The 14,421-nt window shown below is 30.8% G+C and overlaps 2 protein-coding genes across 2 annotated transcripts; both read left to right on the top strand.

Moving 5' to 3' along the window:
• Window positions 1-945: 945 nt before the first annotated feature.
• On the top strand, window positions 946-2,234 carry LOC101250306 (gibberellin 3-beta-dioxygenase 1-like). The gene is made up of 2 exons (XM_004240177.1): window positions 946-1,427; window positions 1,667-2,234. Exons 1-2 carry the CDS (start codon window positions 946-948, stop codon window positions 2,232-2,234), a joined length of 1,050 nt encoding a protein of 349 aa, XP_004240225.1.
• A 5,491-nt stretch (window positions 2,235-7,725) lies between these two features.
• On the top strand, window positions 7,726-13,823 carry LOC101254388 (uncharacterized serine-rich protein C215.13). Its single transcript, XM_004239882.5, has 5 exons — window positions 7,726-8,347; window positions 8,686-8,797; window positions 10,582-10,696; window positions 12,010-13,071; window positions 13,386-13,823. The coding sequence occupies exons 1-5, from the start codon at window positions 8,158-8,160 to the stop codon at window positions 13,641-13,643; spliced, it is 1,737 nt and encodes a 578-aa protein (XP_004239930.1). The 5' UTR covers window positions 7,726-8,157; the 3' UTR covers window positions 13,644-13,823.
• Window positions 13,824-14,421: the final 598 nt, after the last annotated feature.

The raw sequence follows: 14,421 nt of genomic DNA, 5'->3' as shown, positions 1-14,421 counted from the left end.
TGAAAGTAATTTTAATTTTATTTTTATAAGATAAAAACGATTATATTTTATTGATCCTAGATTATCCTTCTTTTCTTTTGAATTTGTAATTGATGATATGAATAAGCTTACACAATTTAAATTAAAATATTCGTCATAAATATATAATGGAAGAAAATTTATATGTAATTATTATGGTAGAAAATTGAGAAGAATCCTTTCGACTCCGAAGCAGTCATGTTTATATTTCATATTTTAAACTTAAATCATTAAAAGCTCGATGAATAATTATTTTTGGTTTTTCCAAAAGTGAAAGTTTAAGGCTATCCCATGTAATAGCGGAATAAGAATTTTTATTAAATATTTAAAAACAAACATGCAAAGAAAATTATACATTTACTATATATACATAAAATATTTTCATTATATATATATATATATATATATATATATATATATATATATTATATAGTTTGACACCCTGACTCTATTTTTTGCTCTAGTTTGATCATAAATATTGTGAATGAAAATCTCAAACACTTACTTTTTGGAGGGACTTTGAAAATAATATAAAGATCAAATTGCTTTGCCTGATTACATACATTTGAGGATAAATATTTATAAGTAATTCAAAATCCAAGTCAAATAAATATTTAAAGAAAACAATTAAATGATTAATTCAAAATTTGAACAAACACATATTTAAAGAAAAATTATAAATGTCCAATTCAAAATTTACTTCAAATAGATATTTAAAGAAAAATAGTTAAATTTCTGATTCAAAATTTATGATTAAATGATAGCTTAGTCAGATAAAATTAGAAACCTACTTATACACCACACATGTTCCAAAAGACCAATCAATAAATGTGTAAAAAAAGATATTATCCCTACCCTATATAAATTCCAAGAAAAAACTATATTCTTCTCATTACAATATTTGATTATTCTCCAAATTCCCAAATAATGTCTACTTCTACTCTTGAAGAATCTTTCAAAGAAAACCCTCAAAGCCCTCAACACATCCTTCCTATAGATTTTCACTTAATCCAAGAAGTTCCAAACTCTCATTTATGGCCTAATATCAATAATTTTCCAATTAATCATGATGAAAAAAACCCTAATGTCCCAATAATTGATCTTTTAGCTCCTAATGTTGTTCAACTTATAGGTCATGCATGCAAAACATGGGGAATATTTCAAGTTATTAATCATGGAATTTCTTTAGATTTTTTTGATGAAGTTGAATCACAGGCAAGGCGACTTTTCGCCTTGCCTGTAGAAGAGAAGGTGAAGGTCATGAGATCGACTAGTGGTGCCACCGGCTATGGCACAGCTCGAATAACACCCTTTTTTTCTAAGTTCATGTGGCATGAAGGGTTCACCATTATGGATTCACCACTTGATCATGCTAAGAAACTTTGGCCACATGACTATCAAGAATTTTGGTAAGTGCATGGATTGATTTTATGTAAAAGCATATAAAAACGAGTTGAAGTTATATACATTAACGATACAAAAAAACATTTATTAATATAATCAAGTTATTTAGAAGATAATTCTACACAACAATTACATTTCTCTCAGGAGACAAATTTACTTTTAAAAATCACGATAGATAATTTCATACACGAGAAATGCTATTATGGTTCCTTGTTTTGATTATTTGTTTTGGTTAATCTTGTAGTGATGTGATGGAAAATTATCAAAAGAAGATGAAAGCTCTATCCTTTCAACTTTGGTTGTTCATCCTCAATTACTTGCAACCATCTCAAGAACATTTGATTAATTCATTTGAATTTACACAAGCTTTACAATTGAATTCATATCCATGTTGCCCAAACCCTAACCATGCACTAGGGTTAGCTCCTCATACAGACTCATTATTCCTAACAATACTTCATCAAACAAATAACACAAAGGGTCTTCAAATCTTGAAAAAAGACCAAGAATGGACTTCAATTACTCCAATTTCCAATGATGCCCTCATCGTTAATGTGGGTGATCTTCTTCATATACTCTCTAATGGTGAATTTCCATCGGTTTATCATCGAGTTCTTGTGGATCAAACTAAGCATAGGGTTTCTTTGGCTTATTTTTTTGGACCTCAAGTTGATTCTACAATTGTTCCATTAGTTTCTTTTGATAAAAATGTTGGTGTTGTTGTACCAAAATATAGAAAGGTGAAAGTGAAGGAGTATCTTAGTCTCAAGGCTAAACATCTTGAAAAGGTGTTCTCTTTGATTAGATCTTGATGATCAAGATTTAATTATGTTATAGTATTTTAGTACGTAACTCAATTGGTTGATTATGTAAATATTTGTTTTATCAGTGGGGATTTGATTTTCCATCTTGTAATTTATTCCCATTTTAATAAAATAAAATATGATGTTTTTCTACTATCATGATTTTGAGTAATGTAATCTTTGGTGTAATTCATAGATTATACCATTAAAATTGTTTGTAGTTTCTAATTAGTTTATTTGTTTAATTTTATATTACACTAACGAAGTGTGTGAGTATGTATGACCATTTCAATTAAAAACTTAAATTTTTGAAAGCATATTTTATATTTAATTAATTGTATTTTCATAATGCATCTTGCATACAACTTTATATTTTTATGAGTTAAATGCATGTTCTTTTTTAATAATACTATTAAAACATAATAATGAAATTCGAACCCAACCTTCTTATTTAACCCACAAATAATAACGTACATGATAATTTTATCTATGTTATTTTGATTTTTAAATATTTTTACCCTTTTAACTTTAAAATAAAAGATCAGTTTGTTTTGTAACAGGAAAAATATTATATATATTTTTTTGACCTGTAGGCCAAATTTTCTGGCCATTCCATTTCTCAAAACAGAAAACAAAAAAATAAATAAAAGAAATTAAAATTACGTAATAAAATCGAGTTATGTCTTGTCTAATCACAACTAATAAATCCAAAATAAATCACTTGTGGCCTAGTCGTAGGTAGCTAGTTTATATATCATATTAGCCTATTAGGAACAAATTGATTTTTGTTAATTATGGGAAAAAACAAATAGATTGAAAAGTTGATGGATGATGAGACAAAAAGGATCTAGTATTAGTTCAATAACTCCAAAATTGATAAAGCTTTAACTTTAAAAAAAAACACCCTACCACCCTACCCCCCCCACCCCAAACCAACCTCCAACTACATAAAATATTTTTTAAAAATATATTCTAATTAGAATTTTATAAAAGTTGAAATTATAAATGGGACATATATTTCTTATCTTATATAAATGAGAGAAGAAAGTATTTTATTGAAAATGTATCATTTGTTATTATTATTGATTAACTTGATGATCGTTTGATTTTTGAAATAAGAAAATAAACTCAATTGGAAATTTGAAATTAAATTTAAGATATTGATTTCATATCTGAATTTTGTATTTTTTGAAAATCATATGGTGTAATAATCTCTAATTATAATCAAGGTATTAAATATTAAGTTGATATATTTGTCTTTCTCTACATCTCTTTTTCACAAAGTCGTTTAAACAAACATAACTAAAGTTAAAATTAAAAATTTATCTTGTTTTATCTTAGTTTAAATCAGACACGTACTTTATATTATATATGTATGGTCCATTTTTATTTTTTTTAAAAGTATATACTAATACAAATATATATTGAATAAGCAGAAAGAAACTTACATAGATATATTATATTAAGAAAATATTTATCATTTATAGTAATAATATTTATATCACTGGATATTTGTAATACATTTATAATATAATTTTGATATATGCTACTCAAAAACAATTTATAAAATACATATGATACACATTTTATTTATGAATAATATATTTATCAAACATTTTAATACATTTCATTATCTCAACTTTTTATCAAACAATTTATAATATATCTCAAAACACTTTATAACATATTTATATTGTATGAATAATTCATTTTTAATACATAAGAGACTTACCATAAAGTCATAGTATTGCTATATATGATAACAAATAAAAAGATACTTACCGTAATTTTTTCTTATTTAGAAATGTCAATATAGGTCAGGATGAGCTAGCCCATCATTTCAACAACCTTAATATAACTTGTATAAGTAAGATAAATTTCATTAGTTTAGAATACATGAGATTTACACACTCGCATCTCTCTCGCTTGTTTTCGTGTGTATCTTATGATATCTTTGATTCATGTATCAACGCAATTCACGTGATACTGAAATAGTTCGACTCTTTTGTTCTCCTTTCTCCTATCTCACTCAGCTCTCTCTTTTTATATTATATTTCAAAGTAAATTTAATATTATATATTTATGTGTTTCTCGCTTGAAATATATTATAAAATTATTAGTTATTCAGACATTTAATATGAAAATATTTCAAATTATTGGAACTCAGTAAGTAAAACAAAAATGTTTGTGTAGTTAAGTAAGTTTTCTATGATTAGCACATCCTAATTATACATGGGCTAGCTGTGAGTTAGATTGAACCAATTCACTTTTCTTTAAATACTTTTCATAAATTTTGAAAATTAAATTCAAAATATTTTAGTCCAATTATAATTTTTTTTTATATATTTGGATTGGATCATTCAGTGAGTCAAATCCATATTTACAACTCTAAACTTTCATTAGTCTTAGATATTATAATTCCATTATTATTAATTTTGATTAACTTATTCACCGATCAAACAATTTTACGAGGATATATATATTATATATTGAATTAAAGTAGGCCTAAAATTTGTTTATTCTTAACAAACAAATACCATTTTCTTGATTTCTTTTTCTTATACATTATGTGGTTCTTTATTATCTTAAGCTTGTCGACACTCACTTTTTTGTTAATTTTTTATTTTGTAAAATAAAAAAAAACATATATCAATATAATAACGAGGGACATCGCGCTTCACGAATGAATGAATAAGATTATTACATGTGACTGAATAGAAATCAAAGAAATATCGATTATTTTACTTTAGCTTGAGAAGATTCATAAATCGCACACATAAGGCTTAGCTAAGATAAGTAAAGACCCTGACCATTCAGTCACTAAACGTTCGACATGTCTTAAATTGATATTACTCGTGATATAATTAAAGTCGTTTTATAATCAAACGTGCGACCTGAAGGATCTCTTTTCGAAAACATATTACTTTATAACTAGAGCACCCTCATGATGGTCCTCGGCTAGATCAATAGTCAACTTCATCCTTCAATTCGTCTTGAGCCCAATATCTAAATCTAGATATGTTTTTGAGTCTGATGGCGACCTTCCTCCAATCAGTCTCGAACTCAATATCTAAACCATATATGTTTCAAAATTAGTATATAATATGTATATAGTCATTTCATACATAGGTGTAGGATTGACTTCTAGCTTATAAAAAGATCGAGCTTTTTAAGAAACAGAGATCACTTTGAAAATATATTTAATTTCATAAATTTTTAAGGATTTTTATAAAAGAGAATCTCGTCTTTATATATATATATATATATATATATATATATATATATATATATATATATATATATATTTATCTTTTTTGTGTAGTCTTGCATTCATATAACTCATCCTTAATTCACTTGTCTTTAGTTACTCCTTACAAATTCTATTGTTAATCAAAAATTGATTTTTTTTTTGAAAATTACATATATCAATATGATCAAGAACGGAGTTAGAAATTTGGATACAAATTTGATCAAATTCATTAACTTTTAGTTAAATAAAGCATTTTTTCCTTATAAATCAAAATATATTTAAATATTAAATTTAAAATTCAATTATCATCTAAAATAGTCATTAAACAATGATTAGGGGATAAAGGAAGATGACAAAACTGAAGTACCCAACTCATCAAAATGACATATTAAAAGCAAGTTCAATCAAACTCATTATCTTTAATTCAAATTTAATAACAAGAATTTTTAAAAAAGTAATTAAACGTGTAACTACAATTATTCTTCTAAATTTATACTCTAAATGATGAATTTGCATGTCACTGGATAAATTAGATTGAAAATTGTTATCGTGTCACTTAAAATTTGGTTATCAGTTTGAACCACTATACAATATATGTCAAATAAAAAGAAACAATAACAATAAAGTCTTGATATCAAATACTTAAAATAGATTATATAATTTTTTTAATCGTCCTATCTTTGTTATTTTTCATGTTTATAAAAATGATTAGGTAACAATATTACCCAACTTATAACTTATATCCCACAACATCACTTAAAAAAATCAAATAAAAGGCACAAATAGGATAATGGTTAAGAAATGTTTAATTAATCATTTTTTAATACAAAGAATTGTTCTACTTACCTTACCCAACTACTTCAACAAGGTGTCATACGCATACAATATACTTACTCGAAATTCCCAATTTGATTTGTTATATATTAATAGCCTGTTTGATAAAACTGAATTATAGTATTATATAAAATAAAATAAAGTTTGGATATATATTATGCTTGACAAAAATGATATAATTGACTAAAATTTGCTTAAAATTAAGTTTTTATATATCATACTCTTATAAATAGTATTGAGATTTCCTTCTTTTTTCCCCAAATATATTATTAAAGGACGTGATGTAATGAATGAAGTTGCTTTTCTCTCGATAAGAGGTTTCTATTTCGATTTTAAGGATAAAAAAAAGTTCTTAATAAAAAGTGTTGTATCCGAGTAATTTCTATTCAACACAAATTCGAACTAATTTTGAATTTGCTTAAAATCAAGATTTTATATGTCATACTATTATAAGTGGTATTGAAATTTCCTTCTTTTTTCCTCAAATATATTATTAAAAGGACGTAATGCAATGAATGAAATTGCTTTTCTCTCAATAAGAGATTTCTATTTTGACTTTTAAATATGATTTTTTTTGAATAAAAAATGTTGTATTGAGTAATTTCTATTTAACGTAAGTTTAAATAAATTTTGAATATCAAACGCTGGACGAAAATCTAAAAAGAAATGCAATGATAATATGATATCTTCATTTGAACTTTTTGAAGACAACTAACCACTATAACTTCTTTTTCCCTCACAACAAGGCAAAATTGAAATTTCAGAAATAATTATAATTAAAAAAAAATCAATTTTTTTTAATGAAGTGGGGCTATTTTTGTAATTATCCATAGCAACCATTGGAATTCTGATAACGTACCCTTCAAGTGAAGAAAACATCAAAAGAGAAGCTGTGTTAGTTGCATTAAACATGTCCCACACTCATCACTTTCTTTTTAACTTCATTGAAATTCGATTAAATTAAATTTATATTGCATAAAATTTAATTAGAGAGAAGTAAGAAGAAATAATTTTTAAATTTGATTAAATTATTTATCACGTTCCCAAATTATTACGTCATAAAAACGCTCTTTACATAACTAATTAAATTCAGATATATCTCGATCTGCTATATAACATAACAACTGGTCTCAATAGAAGCATAAAATTCTTAATGAAAAGTCGAGAAAAATGTTAAAAATAGAGAATTTAGAGGTATATTAAAGTTCAGTTAGTCAAGTGAATGAATGACAAATAATTTACATGAATTTAAAAGTGTTTTTTGGCATTTTTTTTTAATTTTGTTTATGTAAAAGATGTTTTCGTAATTAAATTTTGTTGTTTAAAATTAAACACGAGATCTCAAATTAACGACGGAGATACCTTATCCGTTACACCACGATTTGTTTTATTTGGTTGCCCCCACTCTCGTGACTTGACCCTATCAATTATCTAATTCTGAAAAAGAAAAACAAAATGAACAACTTAGTCCCAAAAGTTTTTTTTATATTCATTTTCATCCCTCGTTCTTCCCATAAGTAACATTTTTAGCTTCCAAATTTTCTCTCTCTGAATTCTGATGATCTTCATATCGTACCTCTTTTTGATTTCTCTCTCTAATTTTTTACCTACCGTGTTTTTGTCTCTGCAAATTGCGGTTTCGTTAAGCTTTTTGTAGAATTTTCTGTGATTTTTTTCAAGTAATTTTTGTTACATCTGGGTTTTAGCATTATTGAGCTTGTTGAAGTAGTTCATGAGGATGTGTAGATGATGAGTGTGAAATGCTGTTTTTGTTTGATGAAATTTGCAGAAGAAATGGAGAATTTCTGGTGAGTTGATGGATTAGGGGTTTTTAGTTTTTTTTGAAGTATGAATAGAAGTTTTAGGGCAGAGGAATCGGCGTTAAGGGAGCTGCAACAGCAAATGGGGAGCTTTAGGAATTCGGTAGTGAAGGAGAAGGAGGAGGAGCTAGGTTTGTTTCTCGAAATGCGAAGAAGGGAGAAGGAGAGAAATGATCTTCTACTTTTCCAAAACGGCGATGAATTTGATGCTCCGCTTGGTGAGAAAACTAAATCCTTTTCAATTGAAGTTTTACTTTTTCAATTATTGTCTTCATTATTAGTTTCTGGTTGAGACTTTGTGTTTCCTTTGATATAATTAGTTGATTTATGAATTTAGATCTACGTTGCTCCGACTCTTCGTAAATGTTGTGAGCAGGTGTGTGTTGGATTCTCTAAATTTTTGGGGAATCCGTCACGAGTCTGTGCAACTTAGCTGTAGAGGCATAAGAATACTACAATATGTTTGATTTATGGTGAATTTGGGTTTTCCATTGAACTGTGCTTCATAAGCTAAGCTCATTTATTGTTATTTTTGCAAATTCTTTGTCCTTTGTAGAATCAAGAGCAGGAAGTTCGCCTATATTCAATATTGGATCAACCACTAATGTGAGGAAGAATGGTACTGATGATTTCCTCAATGCTGACAATGACAAAAATGATTATGAGTGGTAATCTCCTTTAATTTTACTGTCTTCTCGAGCATGTACTGATGGTGACTCTTCTTCTTCCGTTAATTATGTTTTTTTAGCTGGTTAGGTTGAAATGTCATAAATTCCTCAATCAAGTGAAATGTCTGTGTCATGTCACCTACATTATGTTTTCATATTCTATCTTTATCTGTTTATTGTTCTTTTTGAGTAAAGCAATGATAGCTTTTAGAATACCATCATACATGTCTGCTCTAATCTTCTGCAGGCAAGTTTACTGATTCTTTAAATGGACATAATGTTCAATATTGATCGCGCACCCTAAGGAGTAGTTTAGTACAGACAAAACACAAAATTGTGAAGATTGAAGGGGGCTGGGGGTGGAAAAATCGTTGTTTCCTCTCAGGGAGCGGTGGAGTTTATGAAAGGTAACATTAAGAAGTTACTCATCGGAGTATGCTTCCTTAATGTGACAGTGACAGATTCAAAAATAACTACTGCAGTTGGTTGCAATGCAAAGAAATTTAAAGTACCATGTTAAATGTCTAGATCCTATACAATGTCTCTCCTCTTTGTCTTTGATTTAGGATATTTTGACATGAGAGTCCAAATTTAAAAGTTATTAGAAATAGAATTTCGTTGGAAAATGTGTCTTTCAAAACTTGATTACGATCCGTAAAATTTGGTCACCATGCTTCCAGGAAATTCTATAATCATGATATGCTGGTTAACTTAAGATGAACATTCAAAGTAAGAAGTTGAGGATAAATAAACTTTTGTGATGGACATTCTAATTTGGTATCAATAAGGAGTACTCCCTCCTTCCTCCCAAAAAAGGCTTGGTTCGGAGTAATTGAGACAACTTTTCTAATTTTTGTGGAACTTCAGACATTGAATTTTAATTGCTTGGAAATTAAAATTGCATATTTGGAAACTACATAAAGGTACTACAGATTACAAATGTTTGTAGTTTAAATAGAGAAAATAGCCAAAAGCCCCCTAACTTATATCCGGATTTTCAACCACACTCTTCAACTTCACTTGAGTCCTATCACCTCCAGGGAGATGGAATTTCAGTTTTAAATAGTTCACAGGGTGATAAGACTCAAGTGAAGTTGTTGGAAATCCGGATATAGGTTAGGGGGCTTTTGGATTTTTTCTCCGTCAAAATAACTAGAACTTATTTAATGAGTCATAATCAATGGAAAAGCAGTTTGATTCCCAAAATGGTAATGAAAAATCCAGAAATTGGTGACAATCCTGAGAGTCCATTGAGCGCAGCTAAGTTAGAGTAAGGAAAAACCAGCGAGTGGGAGAGAAATATAACTGCTTCAGGTTAACAATTCTTACTGCAAAATGAAATAACACCTACCTAACAATCTAACTGACAATTAAACGAACTTGTTATCTTAAGCACCACATTGCAGTAGCCTCCAGTCATGTTACGTCACAGCTCTGCAGTTTAGTATTACCTCTACTTGAATTCCTTCAAAGGTAATTGTGCCAAACTATTTGGGACAGAATGGCATTTAATAATTGATGTTCATACAGACTTCATGCATAGCAATTTTGATGTTCAACTAATAAATTTCGTATATCAAAATGTTGATGCAAACGAGTAAAGCAGTGGGTGCCCTAAGCCCCCCCCTCATGCAATCAATCAAAAAAACTAAAAAGCTCAAAATAGAAGAGAAAAGGCCTCGAGACCTCTGATGTTGGATGATCTTTTGCTACACTTATTCAACATTCTATATCAAAAGAGTATCTGCTTGTCTTTTATTGTCTGATATATTTTTGTATTTCAGGCTTCTAACACCTCCCAGTACTCCTCTTTTTCCTTCGCTTGAGATGGAGTCGGAAAAATCAATGACGAGTCAGCTGGGAACTGCTAAAGCTCGTCCAACTGCATTGAGATCTAGAGTAAGAATATACTCTAAAGCTCGTCCTTGATTGCTGAAATAATGCATTTTCTGTAATTAGGTTGAGTATTATATATGATAATATGCTTAATACATGAGATGTTATCTTCATGAGTTCAAGTTATTTTCGCTACACATCCAGCCAGTGGAAGGGATGTAGAGATGTGCAAGAAGCATAATAAAAGAAAAAAAAATCTATAATCAGGTAGAAAGAACCTTGCAGGTCTTTTAGTTCGAAACACACATGGTGGCTCCATTGCTTAGCAAATGCTATTATCAACAAAATATCTTTGTTGGTATATCACAGTTATCGTAATGATTTTCTTAAATCAAATAATATGATACACTCATGTGCATTTCCTTTTTGAAGTTTCTCATGAGCATGTAGAATTACCATTGCTCAATCTTTCAAAGTTTTCACCACCTTTTGTAGATGTAAATTTCTAGGAGTGCAATTGTTGTTGGGTAGTAAGGCTTGTTTAACAAAGTACACATTCTCCTAAATCGTAAACAGATACATAATTTTGCCTACCACCTGTAGCCTTTAGGTTATGTGACTCTTTGGTCTTCAGTTCTTCAATAGTATATACCGAATACTGATCCATTGTTAGTTTGGTTCTTCGTTACAAGCATAGTATGCTACCAACGCCCTGCTTAGAATTGACACATTCTCGTTGTACCCGTTGATGATCATATTGCGCAATTTTGATCATTGAGCTTCAAAAGTTAGATGATATTGGCTATTAGTGAAATGCATGACAAATGAGAACATAAGAAAATGATTCCTACAGTTAGCATGGTTCTTTGTTATATATATTTGCAACACAATCCAGAGACAACCTATTTTGTTCATAATCTGGAAACTGAAAGAAATGAGACTATAGCTTCTTAAAAGGACAAATTTCTCGTGCAAGGAGGATTATTGCTGGTAATAAATGATTTACCTGATTATTCTATCTCCTTATCAAAGAACAGCAGCCACGGTGCTTTGCTCTTGAACACGACTAAGAGGCAGCTGCAGTGGTCATTGTCACTGGCGGTATTTCGGTCAACTAAAATACTGATATCTTAAAACAAAAAACCGAACTTTTGAAAAATTAAAGCTGAAAACAGTCCAAAGAACCAAAACTGAAGAACTGGCCTAATTCGGTTCGGACCCTTTTTATCGGTTTAATGTCCACCCATAACCACCTGCCCCAGTTAAAATTAGGAATTTCAGATGGAATGTTGGAGCTTCCAGTTAGGCAGTCTTAACTTGAGTTTGTTGGGAACAATGGACTGATTGTATTATGCAACTTGTTATTCTGGATGCAGTTGGCAAATCCCCAGCCTGAGCCCTCTGGTAGAAGCAGTTTAGCATCTAGACAACCTGCTTCTGCTACCGGGTTAAATACTTCAAATTCAGGTCTTCGAAGACCATCTTCATCCGGTGGATCAAGACCTTCAACTCCAACTGGACGAACCACATCAAGTGCAACATCTTCCTTGACATCAGCAACTAGACGCACATCTACTGCAGCATCCAAAGCAATGACATCCACTGCAACTTCTAAAACAACGTCGACCACAACCATGTCTCGGCCAGCAAGGTCCTCAACACCAACTTCTCGTTCCACCTTGCCTTCTGCTAAGTCTACGGTTCCTACAAGATCTTCAACACCTACAGCCAGGTCTAGTACAAGGTCCTCAACACCAACCAGAAGCTCCTCAACACTCACAACCAGGGCATCCATTCCTGGATCAAAGTCCACATCAAGGGCAGCAACTCCAACTCGTCGGCCTACTTCAGTGTCCAGTACAGCTAATGCTACTGCTCCTTCAATTAAATCTCTGTCTTCAGTTACACCAGCAACTACTACAGCGAGAAATCCTGTAGCCTCACGTCCTAGTTCTCCAGCTGTAAAACCCAGACCATGGAAGCCTTCAGATATCCCAGGGCTCTCCTATGATGCTCCACCAAATCTACGGACATCACTATCTGACAGGCCAACTTCAGCTACAAGGGGTAGACCTGGAGCACCAAGTGCTAGATCTTCATCCATTGAGCCAGTTACAAATGGAAGGGTTAGACGACAATCTTGCTCCCCAGCTAGAGGACGCCCTCCTAATGGTGTTGTGCGTAGCAGTGGAAGCTCTGTTCCTATTCCAGCTATGAGTCGGTTACATGCTAAAGCTAATGATAATGTAAGCCCTGGTATGATTGGAACTAAGATGGTTGAAAGGGTGGTAAATATGCGGAAGCTGGCTCCTCCTGCTAAGCAAGATAATAAACATTCTCCCCGTAATAACTTATATGCGCACTCTTCATCACCTGACAGTACAGGTTTTGGAAGGACATTGTCAAAAAAATCCTTGGACATGGCTATGAGGCACATGGTATGTATATTTCATTTGATGCCTGCTATTTTGGGCAAAGATTAATACACAAAATTCTCTATGCAGCATTTCTAGAAATTGTCATTATCGTGTTAATGCAACATAGTGATCTTCAGAATGACAACTTCCTTTTTGGGATAATTTTCTGTAGTTTGAACACATGTATAGTGACCATGGCTAGTTTTCCCCTTTTTTAAAAGTCTAAAAGTATGTTCTCTTGGTTTTGCTGGAGCGCTATGAAGCTCCGCATATTGTCATCCTTGTTTTTTTTTTTGCTCAAAGATTTTGCTTAATTGAGAACATTCCTCTCACAGGATATAAGGCAAAGCATCTCTGGAAATCTGCGTCCATCGATGACTAATATTCCAGCATCCTCCATGTACAGTGTAAGATCAGGACCTAACAGAACCAGGACAGTGAGTGTATCCGACTCCCCACTTGCTACGAGCAGCAATGCTAGTTCTGAAGTGAGTGTGAATAACAATACAATGTGTCTTGATGGGAGTGAAGTTGATGATGCTATTAGCGGTGTTAAAGGTGCTCGATCTCCTGCCTATATGCATGGAAGGTAATGATTGCCCTTCGATGGTGCACGATCATAAAATTATAGTTTCGATTCAGTGCCAGAATGATAGTTTTGGTGCTTGAATTATAATTGTTTCCTGGGAAAAACCAATGCATGTTGTCTCCCACGTTATGTAAAGATTGATGCACAGTTAGCTATGAAATTTTAAGCCAGCCTATTCTCATAAGTTATGTTGTGTGCTGAGAACCATTTTTTGCAAACAGAAATGCTGGTTCTGAAGTGAGTATATAATTCCCAGTTGCTACAAGCAGTAATTCGCCTCATTTTAGTTCCTACTTGCAGACTATAACCTCTCGTTTGACCATTGATTTTGAAGTTTAAATTTGAAAATTCGAGTTGGAAGTTGTATTTGGACATGCATTTTACTTCGAAAAATTTGAAATTTTGTGAATGGAAGTCTTTGAAAATACTTTCAGTTTTCATGGCTTGGTAGATATTTGAAGATAAATTTTTGAATTTACTATCAAAATCTATGGTCAAGGACAATTTGAGTTCATACCTACAAGGACAATATAATATTATGACCCAACAGGTTGGTATTTTGTTTGAATAAGCTGGAAACTTCAGTATTTATAAATTAAATCCATATATATATATATTCTTATCGAAGTCTGATTTAACTTGGCATAGCACATTATGCGATCCATTTTTGGAGGCAGTCCTTCCAACAAAATATTTTTCCATTCGATATTTAATAATTTAATATTTATTCCGTTCAAATTTCCATGTTGTAATTTGATTTAACATACAATTTAAGAATATTT

The sequence above is a fragment of the Solanum lycopersicum genome, chromosome 5 (genome assembly GCF_036512215.1).
Source record: "Solanum lycopersicum chromosome 5, SLM_r2.1".
Lineage (NCBI taxonomy): Eukaryota > Viridiplantae > Streptophyta > Magnoliopsida > Solanales > Solanaceae > Solanum > Solanum lycopersicum.
The sequence above is the reverse complement of the archived record's forward strand: the minus strand, read 5'-3'. Positions and strand labels throughout refer to the sequence as shown.